At 46.3% G+C, this 15951-nt stretch overlaps 1 protein-coding gene and 1 long non-coding RNA gene across 4 annotated transcripts in view; both read right to left on the bottom strand.

The window, feature by feature from the left end:
* Positions 1 to 15951, bottom strand: part of LOC148595929 (uncharacterized) — a 227433-nt gene that overhangs the window by 49482 nt on the left and 162000 nt on the right. The gene's annotated exons all lie outside the window — the stretch shown is intronic.
* The window catches only part of SOBP (sine oculis binding protein homolog), a 96577-nt gene that overhangs the window by 32138 nt on the left and 48488 nt on the right, over positions 1 to 15951 (bottom strand). For 2 of the 3 annotated variants that reach the window (XM_010228401.2, XM_088538373.1), the window contains exon 5: positions 1420 to 1515. The exons of the other annotated variant lie outside the window; for it this stretch is intronic. In XM_010228401.2, the coding sequence (XP_010226703.1) occupies positions 1420 to 1515 (96 nt within the window). The remainder of the gene's footprint in view (positions 1 to 1419; positions 1516 to 15951) is intronic. 3 annotated transcript variants of the gene reach the window in all.

The raw sequence follows: 15951 nt of genomic DNA, 5'->3' as shown, positions 1-15951 counted from the left end.
CGGCGTGTTGGCTGCCTACAGGGGATCCTCGGGTGGTGGGTGAGCCTGTGGGCCTGGCAGTGCAATGTGGCCAAAATGCTTCGTATTTTGTTCTAGGAGCTGCAAGTGCCCTCTGCTCTGCACTGCGGCAGTGAGTGACAGTCCCGGCCTGGCCCCAAGTTGTGCGGGGAACACGGGGGCGACGAAAAGCCGGCTGCCTTTCCCCCGTCCCCTGCCCTGTGCCGAGCACATCCCAACCGCACTGCAGCGCCTGTCACCTCGGGGGCTGGTTCCTGTGCTCACTGACATCGATTCAGACCCCTGTTCACTGGATGTTGCGCCGGGAAGACCTCAGCTGAGTGTGGCCCCGTGTCTGCTATGGGGTGGCAGGCACAGTTTTTAATGCAGAGGAAACACGGCTTGTTCCGCCACCGCTCCCTGCTCAGTACGTGTAATCAGAAAAAAGTGTTGGAGGTTGTTTCGAAATATAACCGAGTGTTCCGATTCTCCACAAATATTTCCATTTAGCCAGATGATACATTTTACTTAAATGTGGCCAAGAAGGAAAAGCAAACGTGAGGGAGAGATCTACCAATTCATCTGAAACTCCATTTTTGCAAAGAAATGTGTGAATCTCTTTTAAATACACTACAATACATTCTCTGTTTGCTTTAGGTAAACAGAAAAATTCATGGTGGAGCGCTCATTTTCGCAAGCTAATCAAGAACACGGGGTCTCAACAGATTCATTTAACAGAAATATAATAGGCATTCCTGCTTGCTTTTAATCTTGCCTAGCTGCAAATGCTAAAATGAACAGCAAATTAACCCTGCCTTGGAACAGAGATCCTTTCACAGCTGATATCATCTCTCTTACAGCTTGTAAACATTCCAGGCTCCCTGTCAGTGCTGTCCTGGCTTCCACTCGTTCCTCACAGAAGAGGAGAGGAAAAAGCGCCTGCCTGCACTCGGCTCGAGAGGTGAGGAATAGCTGAACTCTAAGGGGAGCGCTGCGCGTCCGCCCCTCCCAGCAGAACAAAACACAGCGATCACATCCAAAAACAGTGTCAAGCTAAACTGTGGATGGAAGGGTGAATTTTGCCTTTTGGGGCACTTTTGAGGAGGGTGGGGGCTCTACATGCTGTACCAGCCGCTCCCTAAATTGCTTTCTGATTTACCGTGCAAGACAAGATAGCAAGACAAGGCCATTCACGTTCTATAATCAAATATAAAAGGTTTTCATACAATTTGTGATCTTAAATTGTTCACTAACACCAGAACTAGCATTAGAACTCTACACAGGAAAAAAAGAATCACTATAATATTTCATAATGTATGTCATAATGAACAAAAGCCTTTCAAAAAAAAGAAAAAAAAAAAAGAACGGTTTTCACTGTGCTAAAGTAACAAACTAGACTTGTTGTAAGTATGTTATTCTTACAAGTAGTTCGCAGTTATTCTTGAAGGCAAGTCTTGGAGTTTCCTTAGCATAGTGCTGCTGGGGAAAATTTTCACCATGTCCATCTTCATCTCTAGCCTGAAGGGAAATATAATGGCCTATTTAGGGACTTACAAATAATGGAAGGAAAAAAAATAGCTAAAAGCATAACAGCTCAGATTATTAAAACAGACGGGAATCCCAAAATACAACATTATTAAAAAGTTTCTTTAAATACGCAGTACACCTCTTAGATACGAGAATTTGGGATGCTGTTTTCTTACATAGCTTAGGTTGAACATGCAAATTCATTGCGGTGTAATAATTAGAACAACAAGAGACAAAACCAAAATGAAATATTTGAGCTGGAAACTGAGCACTTCAGGGTTTCAATTTACTTCATTGCATTTTTCAGGATTACATTACATACGTACTCTTTTAAACTTTTTGACATGCTTAAGCAATCCCTAGATAATGTACTCGTATTTTCATTTTAACAGCAAGGCCAAAAAAAATAAATAAGTTTTCATACTCAGAATTTACATGTAACACTACTATAGATAAATGGATTCCCCCTCGATGTTTAAACGAGGCTTTGAAAGGAGCAATCATCTAGCAAGAACAACGATTCTTCAATCAAATGCGGTAAAAATATTTAATTATGAGGATGCATTAGAAGTTACTGGTTATTTGGAACTACACTGTTAATTAAGAAAGCTGAAGTTTAAATGGAGACATTAACAGAGCCCATTAGCCATACTGCTTGCTAGCATTTTCCTTCTAATCTGCACCGTTTTGCTGGTTTAGAGTTAAAGCAAAAGGGAAGAGTGGGTGAAAGGAGGAGTGTCAGCTCTACACTCATTACACTGTTCATTTGGGTGACACTTGCACCCTGCTCCGCTCTAGCTCATCTGATCCCTGGCTGCTCGCTCTCTCCCTCGCTCTGCCTCCCAAAATTCACAGCTGAGCTGTCTCCCTCACATATGGCTTGCATATAATTATGCGCATTCCATTTTACACTGCATTAAAATGATGAGATCTTGGCTCCTGGCCAGTAGATTTAAATAAGCCCCAGCGAAGCAGGGCAGGGGAAGGGGGAGCGGGGCGGGCTGTGGCGAGGGGCGCGCGTGGCCTGGGCTCGTGTCACCTGCCTGCTCTGCGGCCCCGCTGCTGCTCGTGGGAGCTGTTTACACCTTGGGCTTTCTGCTGCTCGCTGCTTGTCCTCAGACAAGCTGCTGCCTCTCCTTACAGGGAAAGGGCAAGGGCAGTGGTGGGTTAGCGGCGGGATTGGTAGGAAAGCTGCATTTTTTTTCCTGCTGTTGGTAGGAAGAGCGGGGCTTTGTAGGAAAACCCAAAGCATTTGTGCCCTGCCTGAACCCCTTGACTCAACTGGCCTTTGACTTGGGCCCCTGCTCGCCTGCCAGCTGCAGTTAACGGACTTCGCCCGCCACAGAAAATCACCATTTTTGAAAGTGCAAAGCTTGCCTGAAAGTGTGTTTCACGTAGCACCTACCGTGCGTTATTATTACAAGTAGCAGGAAGTGGAGAAGCAGTTTATTATGTACATTTCATGGCAGCTTATGTGTGTTTTCTTTTACTGCCCTCAATAGCTGCAGGGTGGAAAATGTTTAAAATTTTTCCTTCGAACCACAAAGAAGGGGCAAGGCTTTCCAGAACACCTGAAATTACTTTTATATCAAGTATGGTTGAAATTTGCTGTATTCTTGCAATTATCAGTTTGAAAGTCAAGCCTCCATCACACAGTAAATACACCCATCATGCTGCGTGAGATATAAAGTTTGTCTGGATTTGATGCGTGTTTTGTAAACTTCTTCCTTCTTTCTGAAAACAAATGTTGTCCTTTGCGTTCCCTAAGGGAGGGGGAAAAAAAGCCAACTTGCTAGAGTTCCTCCCAGTCACCTAGACCTCGGCTGGGGGGTGAAGCCCTATAAATGCCTCGCACGCACAGAAACGGGCCTGTGAGCCCGGCATCGCGCGGGACAGCAGCTCGCATGGACTGACCGATCCGGCGGCCAATGTTCTGCTCCGCGGTCTGCTGAGCAAAAATGGCAACAAAGACAGAAAACACCTTAGAGGAGCCAGGCGGGCGGATGGAAGTGAGCTATCCCACAGGACCCCAGCGTTACACAGGGCTCCCAGCGCTCTCGGTGACACCGAGCCCACGAGGCCGCGTGTCAGCCCTGCGGTAGCGGTGCTGCGGCTCCAAGCTGCCCGCGACCCTCGCCGCGTTACCGCCGGGCAGCCTCACACCTTGCAAAAAGAAATGGGTATCGGGGTGTCCGCAGCGCTCGTGTCACAGCACAGAGGGACCAGCCCCACTGACCTTGACCCGCTTACCAAAACTGCCCATTAAACAGAGGTTATTGGCCCCTGCGGCAGCACTGCCCTCCTGTCCTACTTATCTGAACCTTGCTTTACTTAACTTTGGGTATCACCAGAAATTCCTTGAGGAAAAAATATCCATGGATACCTAGTCTCCAAACCAGTTTGGCTGCACATTGCTATCATTTACTCAGGCAACAAAAGTACGCCTGGCTTTGCTAGCTAGTTTTCACTGTAAAAAATACCTTTTCTCAGGAGACTGTGCTACTGCCCCCGGTTGCACGAATTCACTGCTACCATCTTACAGGTGCAAAAAATTTGCAGGAAACACTCTTATGAAGCTCAATGCTGTTAGAAATGTATTTAAAAAATGCTAAGAGCTTAGCTTGCTGTTTAAATATTTTTTAGGCTACTGACTGACAAACTGACTCGCTGCCCATGAGCGCTGCACAGCGGCGAGCGGGCACCTCACCAGCCAGGCTGCCCAAGCTGCGGGAGCAAACCCATTCCACGGAGCCATACGGTGCCGCGCTCCCTGTGTGCGCACGCTCTGTCTCTCCAGCACATCCGCTCCCTCTGTCTCTGCCCAGGCTGGCAACGCCAGCGGCCAAAGCCTCGCTCCTCTGCCCAGCATCTCCAGCTCATTCCCGGCACGTTGGCGCTGGATCAGCCCCGATTGCCATGGGATGCCATTCGCCTGCTATTGTTTAAAGGGAAGCAGCTGAAAAAACAAAGCCAAGCCTGTGATCTCTCTGATTTTTAAATGATTTTAAACTGCTAAAATTGTTACAGAAACACTCTCATCAAAAAAATGTATGTCCAAAGTGTTATACATAATTGATTGCATAAATGCAATATATACGGCAAGACTTCTCCCAAGGCACGTTTTGCTCCAGAACAAAACACGGCTCCAGCTCCTAATCTGAGGCCGGGAACCACGCACCAAGCACTGTTGGTTTTATCAGCCCCGAGCTGCTGCGGCTCTGCTGCGGCGCTGCCATGAGAGGCTCGAGCGCCCGGTTCAAGCGCCTGCGGTGGCGGGCAGCCTTCCCCGCGGCTGCCCCCGGCCCCACGGTGCCGCGCGGGACAGCCGGCAAAGCCGGGCGCTTTCAGCAGGAGAGAGCGCTTCAGCCAGGCCGCGTTGCTGGCTGCGAGCATCCATCAAGGCAACCGCAGTCATCTTGGTGGAGCGAGCCTGACGGGAAGGTCAGTCTGATGATGGGTTACACAAGAAATCACAGCCTTTAATTGCAGGCTAGATATCAGGAAGGCCTTCTTAATGACGGGCAGAGCAAAGCGCTGGCGGAGATTGCCTAAGGAGGCTGTCACAGCCCCGTCACTGGAGGTTTCCAAGGGCCGGTCAGGCAAACGCCTGTCAGGAGTGACAGGCACAGAGCCCTCCTGGCCTGCGAAGGTGGGATGGGCGAGACAGCTTTCCCCTTCCCTGGGCCCTTCCCGCACTATTTTCCACCATGGAGCTTTGAAGGAAAATGGCAAAAGAGTTTAAAAAAAAAAAAAAAGAGAAAGAAAAAGGAGTAGGGTCTGAAGGGACCTCTCTGAGAACAGCGCAGTGTCTGATGTTCAGGGATATGTGTACTCATTAATAAGTGCATCATGACAACTATCTCTGGCTACACAAATGGTGCTATCTGTTCTTAAGCCAGCCAGCCTAGGTTTGTGGAAGAGGCCAATGGTTGGAAACAGCCCGTATATTCAGTCAAAGGGGTATTTTTTCTTTTTTTTTTTTTCACAGGAAGGAGGAAGAACAACCTACAGTAGAATTTCCTCCTCTCTACAACACTTTCTGCATGGATATTTGTTCCTACATATTCTCAGAGAAAAACATTATCTCAGTCCAGGCAAGAGATTTCCTAGCTTCAGTGCAGGTCTTTTTATGCATTCAGCCTTAGTCTTGGGAGAGGAAATCTGAGCTCACATTTTAATATTAAGGGCAGAAACTTATGATAGTATAAATCACAAGGCAGGCTGAACAGAATAATTTATTAAAATGGAACTTGTTAATGCAAACCTTTCACTAAAATGGGACAAGGCTTTTGCAACAAAATCATATTGTTTCATCTGCAGAAGTTTAGTGCCATTTAAGTAATAATACTAACATAATAATACTAACATTTAATCTCTAATCTAACCAACTGAGCAGTGCAAAGTGATAGAATATTAATCTGCTTACTCTTTGCCACCTCATTTCCATAAATGTCCTTTAAAACAGATGAAATATTTGACATTTACCCCGAGACATTTTAAATACATGTATTAGTTGAATGTTGCTGGTAGGACAAAAAACCTGTGAAGAGTGGAACAAGGTTGCTATAGAAGAGCAGAGGGCTCCGCTTCAACCCCCCTGTCCCATTGAGTGCCCAGAGGAAGGTCACATCCCTCCCAGTGCTATTGTCCGCAGAGGCTGCCTGCAGATGGGAGCAGAAAAACTCGCTTCCGCTTTCCCGGCAGAGGTTATCTCTGCTGCCAAAAGGGCATGGGATTCCTACGCGCCTGCCCCTCCTCTCCCCACCTCCTCTAAGGCCTTTTCTAAGCAGAATCCAGTGAAATTTGAAGGAAATCCTCAGGGAGACCCTAATCCTTGAAATTCTAGTTCCTGTGGATTTCTGTTGTCCCAGATAATCAATTAGCACGGTCTCTACATTCACTGTACCAGCAATGGTAAAAATAGTACTAAACTTCCATCTGTTGAGTATATTCTTTCCAGAAATATTTACGTACTAACTCTGGCCTGGCCTGGGCTTGTGCTGGAGCCTGGAAATGGGGCCGCACGTTATTGCTGCACGCTGAGAGCAGAGCAGTGGCCAGGGAGCGCAACGCAAAGATTTCCCTCTTTCGGGAAGCCTCTGGCTCCACTGAAATCTTACAGGACGTTTGCTCTTAGCAAGGACTTCAGGATTTTCCTGAATCACAGAATGGTGGAATAAAGAGTGCTTATTACTGTACTGCCTTTTTCAGCTGCCCTCTATCCACTCATCTCTGTAGGTGTCATTTTCTGCCATGCCAAGACTCTAAGGTCTTTTAAACTTTTCCTGAGTCCCAGGTATTTTGAAACTTGTCAAAACATGTGTCATATAATGCCCTCCAACTCAGATCAGTGAAAAGGAAAGACTTAAAATCACACTGATTGTTTATCCTATTGTTACTTACACCACATTAAGCTCTGTGTTAAGTGTTTTGCCTGTTTTGTTGTGACCAAGCCCGGTGCGAAGCAAATACCCTACTCAGTGTTTCCCAGCTTGGGGTCTCTACGCCCCTCATGCTTCCCTGAACACTTGGTGGAGGTCTGTGGGGAGCCTGTAGGCCACATGGTACTGACTTCCCCTCTTTCCAGCTGCTAAAATGCATTTAAAGACAGCTAAAAATACATTAAATACTTTCCTAATGTTATTTTTCCATGTAAGCAACTGCTGTAGTCACCACAGGAATGTTATTTGATCGCCAAGGGGAGGGGAAGTGGTCCATAAGACAATCTGTCGACTGGAGGTGATCTACACAGTTAAAAAGAAATTGGGAATGTGCCCTCTTATAACTTCCTTATTAAGAATGCAGAAGGAAACCAGAAGGGCTTTTGCTGACTTCTATTCCACCTCTCCTCTCCCCGCCTCGCGCAGAGAGAAAAACAAGGGAAATAAATAGGAACGATGGACAAGCGAAACCTTGGAATTGTGGTGCCTGTTTCCCTTGTCCCTAACCAAAGGGTGCACTGCTGAAGCCAGGCCTGGGCATGTTGCTGCTTGGGGTCTAGCTACAGCCTGCCTTGAAATCCCTTCCCGGCACTTGGTTGCTCCTTGGCACTTAATTGTATATTCTGGGGTGGCTCCATGGCTGGGGAGTCCCTTCCAGAGCCAGCGAAGCTACATGGACACTGCAAAGGGGCAAAGACGGCCCTGCAGAGATGCACTCCCTAAATTGCCCCGGCGGGTCAGTTCCTGGCAGGCATCTTTGGCAAGACAAGGACCCCTTTAGCCGGCGTGTCTCTTGGAGAGATCTTTCCACGCTTTGAATCCATTTGATACACTGTCATATGTCCATTATAACAGTGAAGGGTCTAAACCCAACCCTAGACTCTGTTCCAATTTTAGTTCACGTTTCTACAACTGTCAAAACAAATACAAACTCTGAACACAGCAGCACTAATGGTAGACTGGGTTTAGACCATGTGGACTTCAGGTTCATGTGCTCAGGAAAAGCTTTGGTGTGGGAATGACTTAGAGAGCCAGAGTGACTGACTTGTGTGATTAAAACCAGGGAAAATGCATCATTCACATTATCCTGAAATCTTCTCCACTGTGCTGACAAAAGAAATACTCTCTGACCTTAAAAATAAACAGAGTCAACAGGTCAAACCCGCTATTCTAACCAAATTCAACCCACGTTTTCTCATAGACCTTTTCCAAACAGGTGTAAAAATTCCTGGGAAATCAGCATTGCTGGCTGAGAAACACTGCCCTGGTAAAACACATTATGACAAAGGAGGAGAAGGTGCCAATCTGCAGAATGATAGGGCAGTGTTTCTCAAATTATCTTTGTCAAAGCAACTGAAGCTCTTGCTCATGTTCATTTTCTTTTATAAGTGGAGCACACCAAAAACACCCCAACCAATGTGCTTGAAAATCTGATAAACAGTTATTTATGGATCTTTTTTTGAATAATGCTTTTCTTCCAAGGGCTATGGTTCAAAGTGGTATAGCACTATGTCCTACATTTTCCAGTCAGAATTGCATAGTATAAAATCATCCACAGTTTAAATTTAAAATGCAAGCTGCAAACTCTGTTGTAATGTAAGATTATAACTGAATCAAAAGGAAATACTAATAACAGTACCACCCTTGTGGTCATAACCTTCATCCTACTGTGTTTAAAGTCAGTCAAGACTTTCACCAAGAGAAAAGAATGATGCAGCTTTCTGGATTCTGTATACTTTTTTCTCCCCTTTCTCCCATTTCTTTTCATATACTATAGAGAAGAATACTTATTTTCTGTTGGGCGTCTCATCAAGACGCCCAACAGAAAGATCAAGATTTTCTTTTTGTACGGTTTTCGTCATTCTACATTTATAACTGCTACCACCACACTCGTAAAATACTTAACAAAAATTGATGATTACCTTCAGTTTTTAATAATACATCTACAAAGAACTAAGGAAAACAATTTTTGAAAAATAGTGCTATCTCCTGCCCTGGAGCTGCATTCTTCCTTTATAGGAAGGGGAGTGGGAGGACTGAGGTGTTACCTGACTTGGGTCCACACACAAGCACAGGTGGCTCGGCCTCAATCCCAGGCCTTTTTACAGCCAAGCGGCTGCTTAAGTGTAGAACTGCCTTACGCTCTCAAATTAAAATTCCCCATTAAACTTCATTTTCCCTTTACATTCCAAACTTACGCACCTTTTCCCTTCCTCTACTGGATAATAAGCAGACAGTTTCTGCAGCTTTCCTGGCTCTGCAGGGTTGTGCTACCCTTTTCCTGACAGTTTGCAGCACGGTGATATATGGGAAGTGTTCAGGTGGCTGCCACAAAAGCTAATTTTTCAAACTGCACAAACCTTCACCCGTATCATAAATTTTTAATAACCAGTTCTGAATTGTCAAAGACTAAATAAGATAACAAACACATAACATAGAGATAATTTGAAATAAACTGTGTTTATTGCCCCTTTGAACATTTCTTCGACAAGTCACAGCTGCGTGGGACCTTCATAAAAGGGAGACTACCCTACTAATCTCCCTTCTGATTCATGACAGGCCTGATTCAAAGACACTAATGGACTGTGCCTGACAGTTATTGCAACACATTCAATACCCAGCCTAAAATATGGCTAGGAAAGAAATTAAAATATACTACAGACTTCCCAGCAGATCTCAGGTTTGTAATGGGTTGCTAATACCCGAGTAGCTGGTTATTCCCAGCAAGCTTCCCCTCTCTCTTTGCATTCGTTGTGTATTACAATTTATGGGATAAAAGCATTTTGCAAAGTATTTTAGGAGGTTCATTGTCAGGTAATGTCAAGTATTCCTTTCTGGCAATAGAGAGGAGCTCCTGTGCGGGGCAAGCACACATTTCCAATTAGCCTGCCAGAGAGGCAGGGAGGCAGAAAAGCAAAACATAACAACAAGGAAAAAAACACCCTCCGGTGCTGGTCACGGTTAGCTAAGGCTCACAGACCAAACAAATCACTGTCCCTAATGAATTTGTTTTGATGCATCTGCTTTTTTCAAGCTTCAGGACTGTAAATACCAAGCCCACAATGCGGATTTGCTCCGATTGTGGTCTCACCTATATGATTAATCATCTTGACTCAGAGAATACTTTTTTTCAAGCAATTGCAAGCTGTTTTAATGAACTCCTCTCCCACTGGCTTTTATAGACCAGTCATGATCAACATACCATTAAGATAAACCTTGCCCCCCATCCCTCCCTCACTGACAGCTTGCCTTATTTGCCTCACAACAGTCGATATCCAATTAAGAAGCAATGGATTTGATCAATACAGAAGATAACAGTCAGATTTGAACAGCTGGTAAATTCCTCACGTGTCCTTTTTTTAACTCCCATCTTTGCGGTACATAAACAGTTCTACGCTTTGAATAAATGTGGAGAAGGAAAAACAACGGCAGATCTGGCTGGTAAAGCTTTCCCTTAAACCTGCTGCTTCCGTAAGCTACTCTGTGACAATAAATGCTAAGCTGTGATCAGCGCGAGACAGGCAGGAATGTACTCTCAGTCTTCACTATTTTCTGTGGTCTTTTAAAGTGTGAAAACAGAAACCTCTCCCTGCTTCGATTATGAGTGACATACCGTGTGGGCCATTCATACATGAAAATGGAGAGGCTGTAATATTATTAAAGTAATCATTTACGGGCCGGGTGAAGGGATCACCAGGCTGTAGAGGGGGCAAAGCCTAACTGGAATGGTCCTTACACGGGAGAATGGGTAAGCAGAGGGTGAGAAGAAAGGAGGGAAAGCTTTGATACAAATGACATCCTCTACAACCTTAATATCATCTCCCAGTCTTGCTCCAGATGATGAATGGATGCAATAAAAGGTGGGATAGTGGCAACTAGAAGCAGGACAAAAGCAAAACCTGGCTGGTGCTGAGGAGCATCCATTATCATTTCAGACAGCCCAGCTGGAGGTCAGGCACTGGGGTCACGGCATCACCACTGGCTTTGGGTCTAATATCAGGCACAGCAGTGTTCCCTCCCCTCCCCGACACCTTTTCTGAACCCTTTATTCAAAGTTATATTTTCAAAGACAGTTCACCAAGCAATAGATTGACACAGTACAAATCAGGTAGCCCTCTTTTTCCAGAATTTCTTTTAACATTTCTTTAAATAAAAACAAGTTGTGACCAAGGGGGATGCTTTGCTCTTACAGACAAACAGGATGTAACTCCAACACCTCTTAGCTTGCTCCAAAAGCAGGCAGAAAGATATTCCTAAATGATTCCTAAATGCAGCCTATCAGTGTTTCGATTATGCACTGCAACCCTGCATCACTTGGAGGGATTTAGGTAATACTTATCATGCCTACAAGTCATGCGAAATTGTCCATCCAAACTCATCGGAAAGTTCAGAGCACGCAGATCATTTCAGGCAATGGGAGGCAACCCTACTATAATTTTTGCCTCCCCATTCTCTTGTTCCTTGTCCCTTCCCAGTTGCAGGTAAATCCTAGGCCAGGTTTCTGTGCCTATAGGAATCCATCTTGAACTATCCAGCAATTTACTTCAGGTCTTAGAGGTTATTCGCTTACAGCTTTATATTATCAACTCTGTGCATTCTCACTTTAAGAAAGAAAAAAAAAGTGTTCTGATAGTTAAAGGCAAGCTTAAAAAAGGAGATGCTTCCACTAGGAAACAGAGCTGGCAGAAACACATTTACCTCCCTCTCTGTCTTCTGTTTTGACCCAAATGGTTCGTTGGCCTCCTCTGCCTGGTTGCCCACCTCATGGCAGAGGCTTGCCTGTTTGTTGATGTGCGCCTCTCTTGTAATCCTGATCTGCTCTTCCCTCTTTCCATACAGCTCCTATCTCGTAGGACATCCCTTGAGGCCACACTAGATTCTTGCATGTTCCTAGCGCTGCTGCCTCCTCACCTGCATCTGTCTGTGTCACCCCAGCCTGGTGCTCAGGGTATCACCCACAACTTCTAAAAGCCTCTATGGGCTAATCCCAGCCTTGCTCCCTGATTTAGCTCCCGCTTCTCTAGCATTTCCGACACACGCTCGGCCACAAGCTCCTGCCTTCTGTCAGGTTTTCGCACTGTCCTATGGAAAAGTCTGTATTGCCTCAAGCGTAGATCAGGTGTATTACTGGCCCGCCTGAAGCCCAGCTGGAGGTCTGTGCAGTCGGGCTGCTGCTACAGGTGATTTTTGTTTTCTGGCCTGTCATGTTTTCCTCAGAGATGCAGCAGGGAATGGGAGAGCTGGGGGAGAGGCCGGGCTGCGGAGCGGGCGCTGGAGCGGGGAGCTGCGCAGCCCATAACACACAGGCCCCGCAGAGCCGTGAGCGCCCCAGCTCCTCCGTCAGGGCCGCCCTGGAGCAGCCCGGTGGCCTTTATGATGTTTGAGGAACAAAGTACTCAGAGTGTTTCTCCAAAGCCCGGTCTTATGCTCTCAGGCTGTAATTCCAAAGTCTGCCATTTCTGTAGCCTGTGCAGGGAATTATGTGTCCCACCCTAGGGCTGTGGTGAAATGAAATCTCTAAGTGGAATCCGGAGAAACTTATAAAAATGTGGCCTTTGGCCTTTAAGCAACCATGTACAGGTCCAGAAATTCTCCTTTATTTGACTAGGACAGTGCGTAGGCATCTATCTTGGTCACAGCGCATCTTACAATAGGAAGCTTGGGAAAAAATGATATTACTGTTACTATCACTACGCAAAAGTATGAAAGCACCAAGCAAAGAACCAGTTCTAAATAAGAGCTAATATTGTTGCTAGCTGAAAAACTTAACGAAAAAAAAATCTGTTTTGCACCTAACTCCGTCAAATTCCAAGGTCTAATAACCCTCTTGTTTGCATATGTAAAGTAGGGTGATGGTCTTGACCCCTGTTGTCCTTAGTGCACTTTTTAAACCTGTGCCTAAAGCTTCTGTTAAGCGAAGAAAGTCAGGGCTTGCCCTGACGCAATCACCAACAACGTTAAGCTTAGACTAACGCTGGATGGAGGACGATAATGACAGGGCTGGTGACAGATGTTCAGCCTAGCATACGGTTAAGGGTGCAGGGCCAGCTGACAGCGGGGCGAGTCCATGTCTCCGGGTGCTCGTGGTAGGAGAACCACCGCAGAGATGGCTGTCAGCAGCTTTTCTTTAGCAGCAGGCTGGTCAGAAAGAAGGGAAGCTCCAAAACTCCCTTTTCATACTCGGAATGCAAGTGGTAGGAGTCGAATTCTAATCTAAATTAATTATATCTAACCATGTAATTAACATTCATGTCAGTGTATTACAAGCATCCTCACAATCTATTCTGTGAAATGCAACTTAAGTGACTTTTTTTTGTCAGGAATGAGATGGAACCACCATTTGTCTCACTTGCATTGTTTATATATTAATTGTTAAATTGTTGCTAATATTATTAATCTCATTAGCCTAATTGCATGTGTTACATCTTTTTACTGTAGCACTCCTTTCAGAATTAGACTTCTGCACAGATCTCTGTTGTTCCTCTTGGTTTAAAAATCTGAGGTGGAATCACAGGCAGTGAAGAAGGTGGAAATGAGTATTGTATGCGAGGAGTTGAAACATCAGCTGCTTGTCACAAAGGGAAAATCTATGAGCATCTCTAACAACTGGCATGTTTCACAGCATACAGTGGCAGAAAATTTCACATAGTGGATGCAAGGTTTTTTAAAAAAGGGACTGCTATAATCCTTTGAAAACAGCCAAGGTCTCTCTTTGAAAGTCTAGGTCATGTGCCTGGCACTGCATCATATGGTGTCTCTCTTTCGCCATTTGTTTATTTGCTTCTGGCAGTTTTGGCAGTGAGGTATCAGAGTGAAATGCACACCACTCTATACATATGGTGGGAAGAATCTAGTGCATCAGTTGAATGCATACTGTACTGTATACACATTCTGTTTTATCTCTGAGCACAGCTGTGCTGTAAAAGCTTACAAAATGTGAAGCCTTCTGTGCAGCAAAAACATCGACAGGAGAAGCTGGCCTATAACTTATTAGGTTGTGACACAAGCCAAAAAAAGCCTGAGTTAAAGCTGACAACTCTTGGCATCGTGATGAAAAACGCAGTGGCTCAAGTTAGAGAGGGAGCGCCTGCCCTAACTTGATGTTTGAGGCTCTTGCCGCTGTGGGTCACAAATAGCATCACTGTTTTGTGGCAAGATGATGACTCCGAGAAGCAGAGTTTCCAGCCAGAAATCAGCAAGCAAATAGTGGATCCTTCCCCCAGTGCCCCATTGAGCTGCCAGGCAGGGTGTGCTAGGAAGGGGATCCAAAGGGTGTGGGCAGGAGCCCAAAAGCAGTAGTGACTCTCCTCCTCGCCCAATACAGTAGCCTTCAAACCGTGAGCAGTCCTGTGTCTCCCACTCCCTCTGCTCTGTGGGCTGTAGGTAGTGGAAACATATGGTAGGAAACTCTCCTGTGCTGGTTGGACCAGATGTCTGAGTAGGTTTTTTTGTTTGTTTGTTTGCTTGTTTTTCCCACTGCAACCTTGAAACAGGGACTATATTTTAATCTGAGTATGAACAGTCGCACTGGGTGAGACCTAGGGCCCCTAGGCAGGCATGTCTCCAGCAGAGGCCAATATCGTGCTTCTGAGCATGGTATGAGGGCTGGGGGCCACCACTCCTTGCGGAGTACAGACCCATGTGAGGGTAGTGGGAGTGTTGTGTGAGAGGTTTGGTAAATCAGCTAGACCCATGTGCACATTTTTCCTGGATTTCTTAGGTATATCTTACTGCAGAGCACCAAGCTGGTTTCCCTCCTACTGATGGACTTTGTGGGTGTATGTGTGCAGCTGGTGAAAACGTGGTGAGTAAACAACAGAGGAAAGGGGGACACAAGGAAGGAGGGCATTTTTAGGACATGAAGGACTGCCCTGATAAGGCAGCCACAATTTTGAACTCGCTTTTGTCCCTTATCCCATAGGAATTCCACTGCTCATGTGGTGGAGCTGCCAGGACTGATCTGTGAGATCCTCCCTGCCTGCTAGGGGTGGGAGGAACCCCCCGGGTAACATCTGGGAGTAAATTCCCTCCCATCTGGCCACACCAGTGGATGAGACATGACTGGGCCTTGAACTCCGGCAGCCTCCTTGATATCTACAGGCTTTGGAGCCAAACCCACTGATTCACATCATGCTGGGAGACCCACCCTGCATCCCACAGGCAATTATCCAGAGCAATCTCACTCTTTCCCGCTCCTCACCTAAATTTATTTCACTCATGCAGGAGCTGGAGGGGAAGCGGGCAAGCAGGAGTAGTGACTGACTTGAGCCAAGGACAGGTGATTTTTAAGGAACTCTCTAAAGCCAGTGGAGAGCGGGAGCATAACTTGTTCTAGCCCTGCCTCTCCCCTTTACAGGGATAGGAAGCCCTGGAAAGCGGGCTGAAGCAACCCTGCTGGTGTCGGGCCTAGCAGCACAGGGGCCTGGCCATGCCGCTGCCAGGAACCCAGGAGGAATGGCATCCTACGCTGAGGATGCCTTTTTCCTGGTCTTCTCCATGGCATTTGGCCTGAGCAGGGGGTTCTCTCCTCTGCTGCCCTGACCGCACCTCCACAGCCTGCTCCTCCTCCGGTCTGTCCAAAACACCTGTAGGGTGACAGCAAATGCCTGCGAACTCCCCTGAAGGGCAACTGCCCGGCCCGTGTCCCGCCGAAGAACGCGGTGCAGCCCAGGCTGCCTGGCCTCAGCTGGGCTGGCTCCTCTCGCCCAGGCACCATAGCTTGGCCTCACCACAGCTCCGTGTCCACGTTTCTCTCACCCAGTCCCATTTAAGCCGCTCGGCCTGCCCCACGGCAAAGGGAGGGGACACAGAGCCACATGCTTTCAGCCACGCAGGAGTGCTCAGAGCAAGAGAGCGATGGAGGGGAAAAAGATAGGGACAAGAAAGAGCAATCTGAGACTCAGCTAGACATTTTGTAGTATCTTCCATCAAAGCTATGACAGTAAAATAAAAGCAAGGCAAGAGGAAAATAACCAGTTCTTGCCTT

This window comes from Tinamus guttatus, unplaced genomic scaffold (genome assembly GCF_059628265.1).
Source record: "Tinamus guttatus ecotype Peru unplaced genomic scaffold, ASM5962826v1 Tinamus_guttatus_pri_ptg000046l, whole genome shotgun sequence".
NCBI lineage: Eukaryota > Metazoa > Chordata > Aves > Tinamiformes > Tinamidae > Tinamus > Tinamus guttatus.
This window is presented reverse-complemented; position numbering and strand designations above follow the sequence as displayed.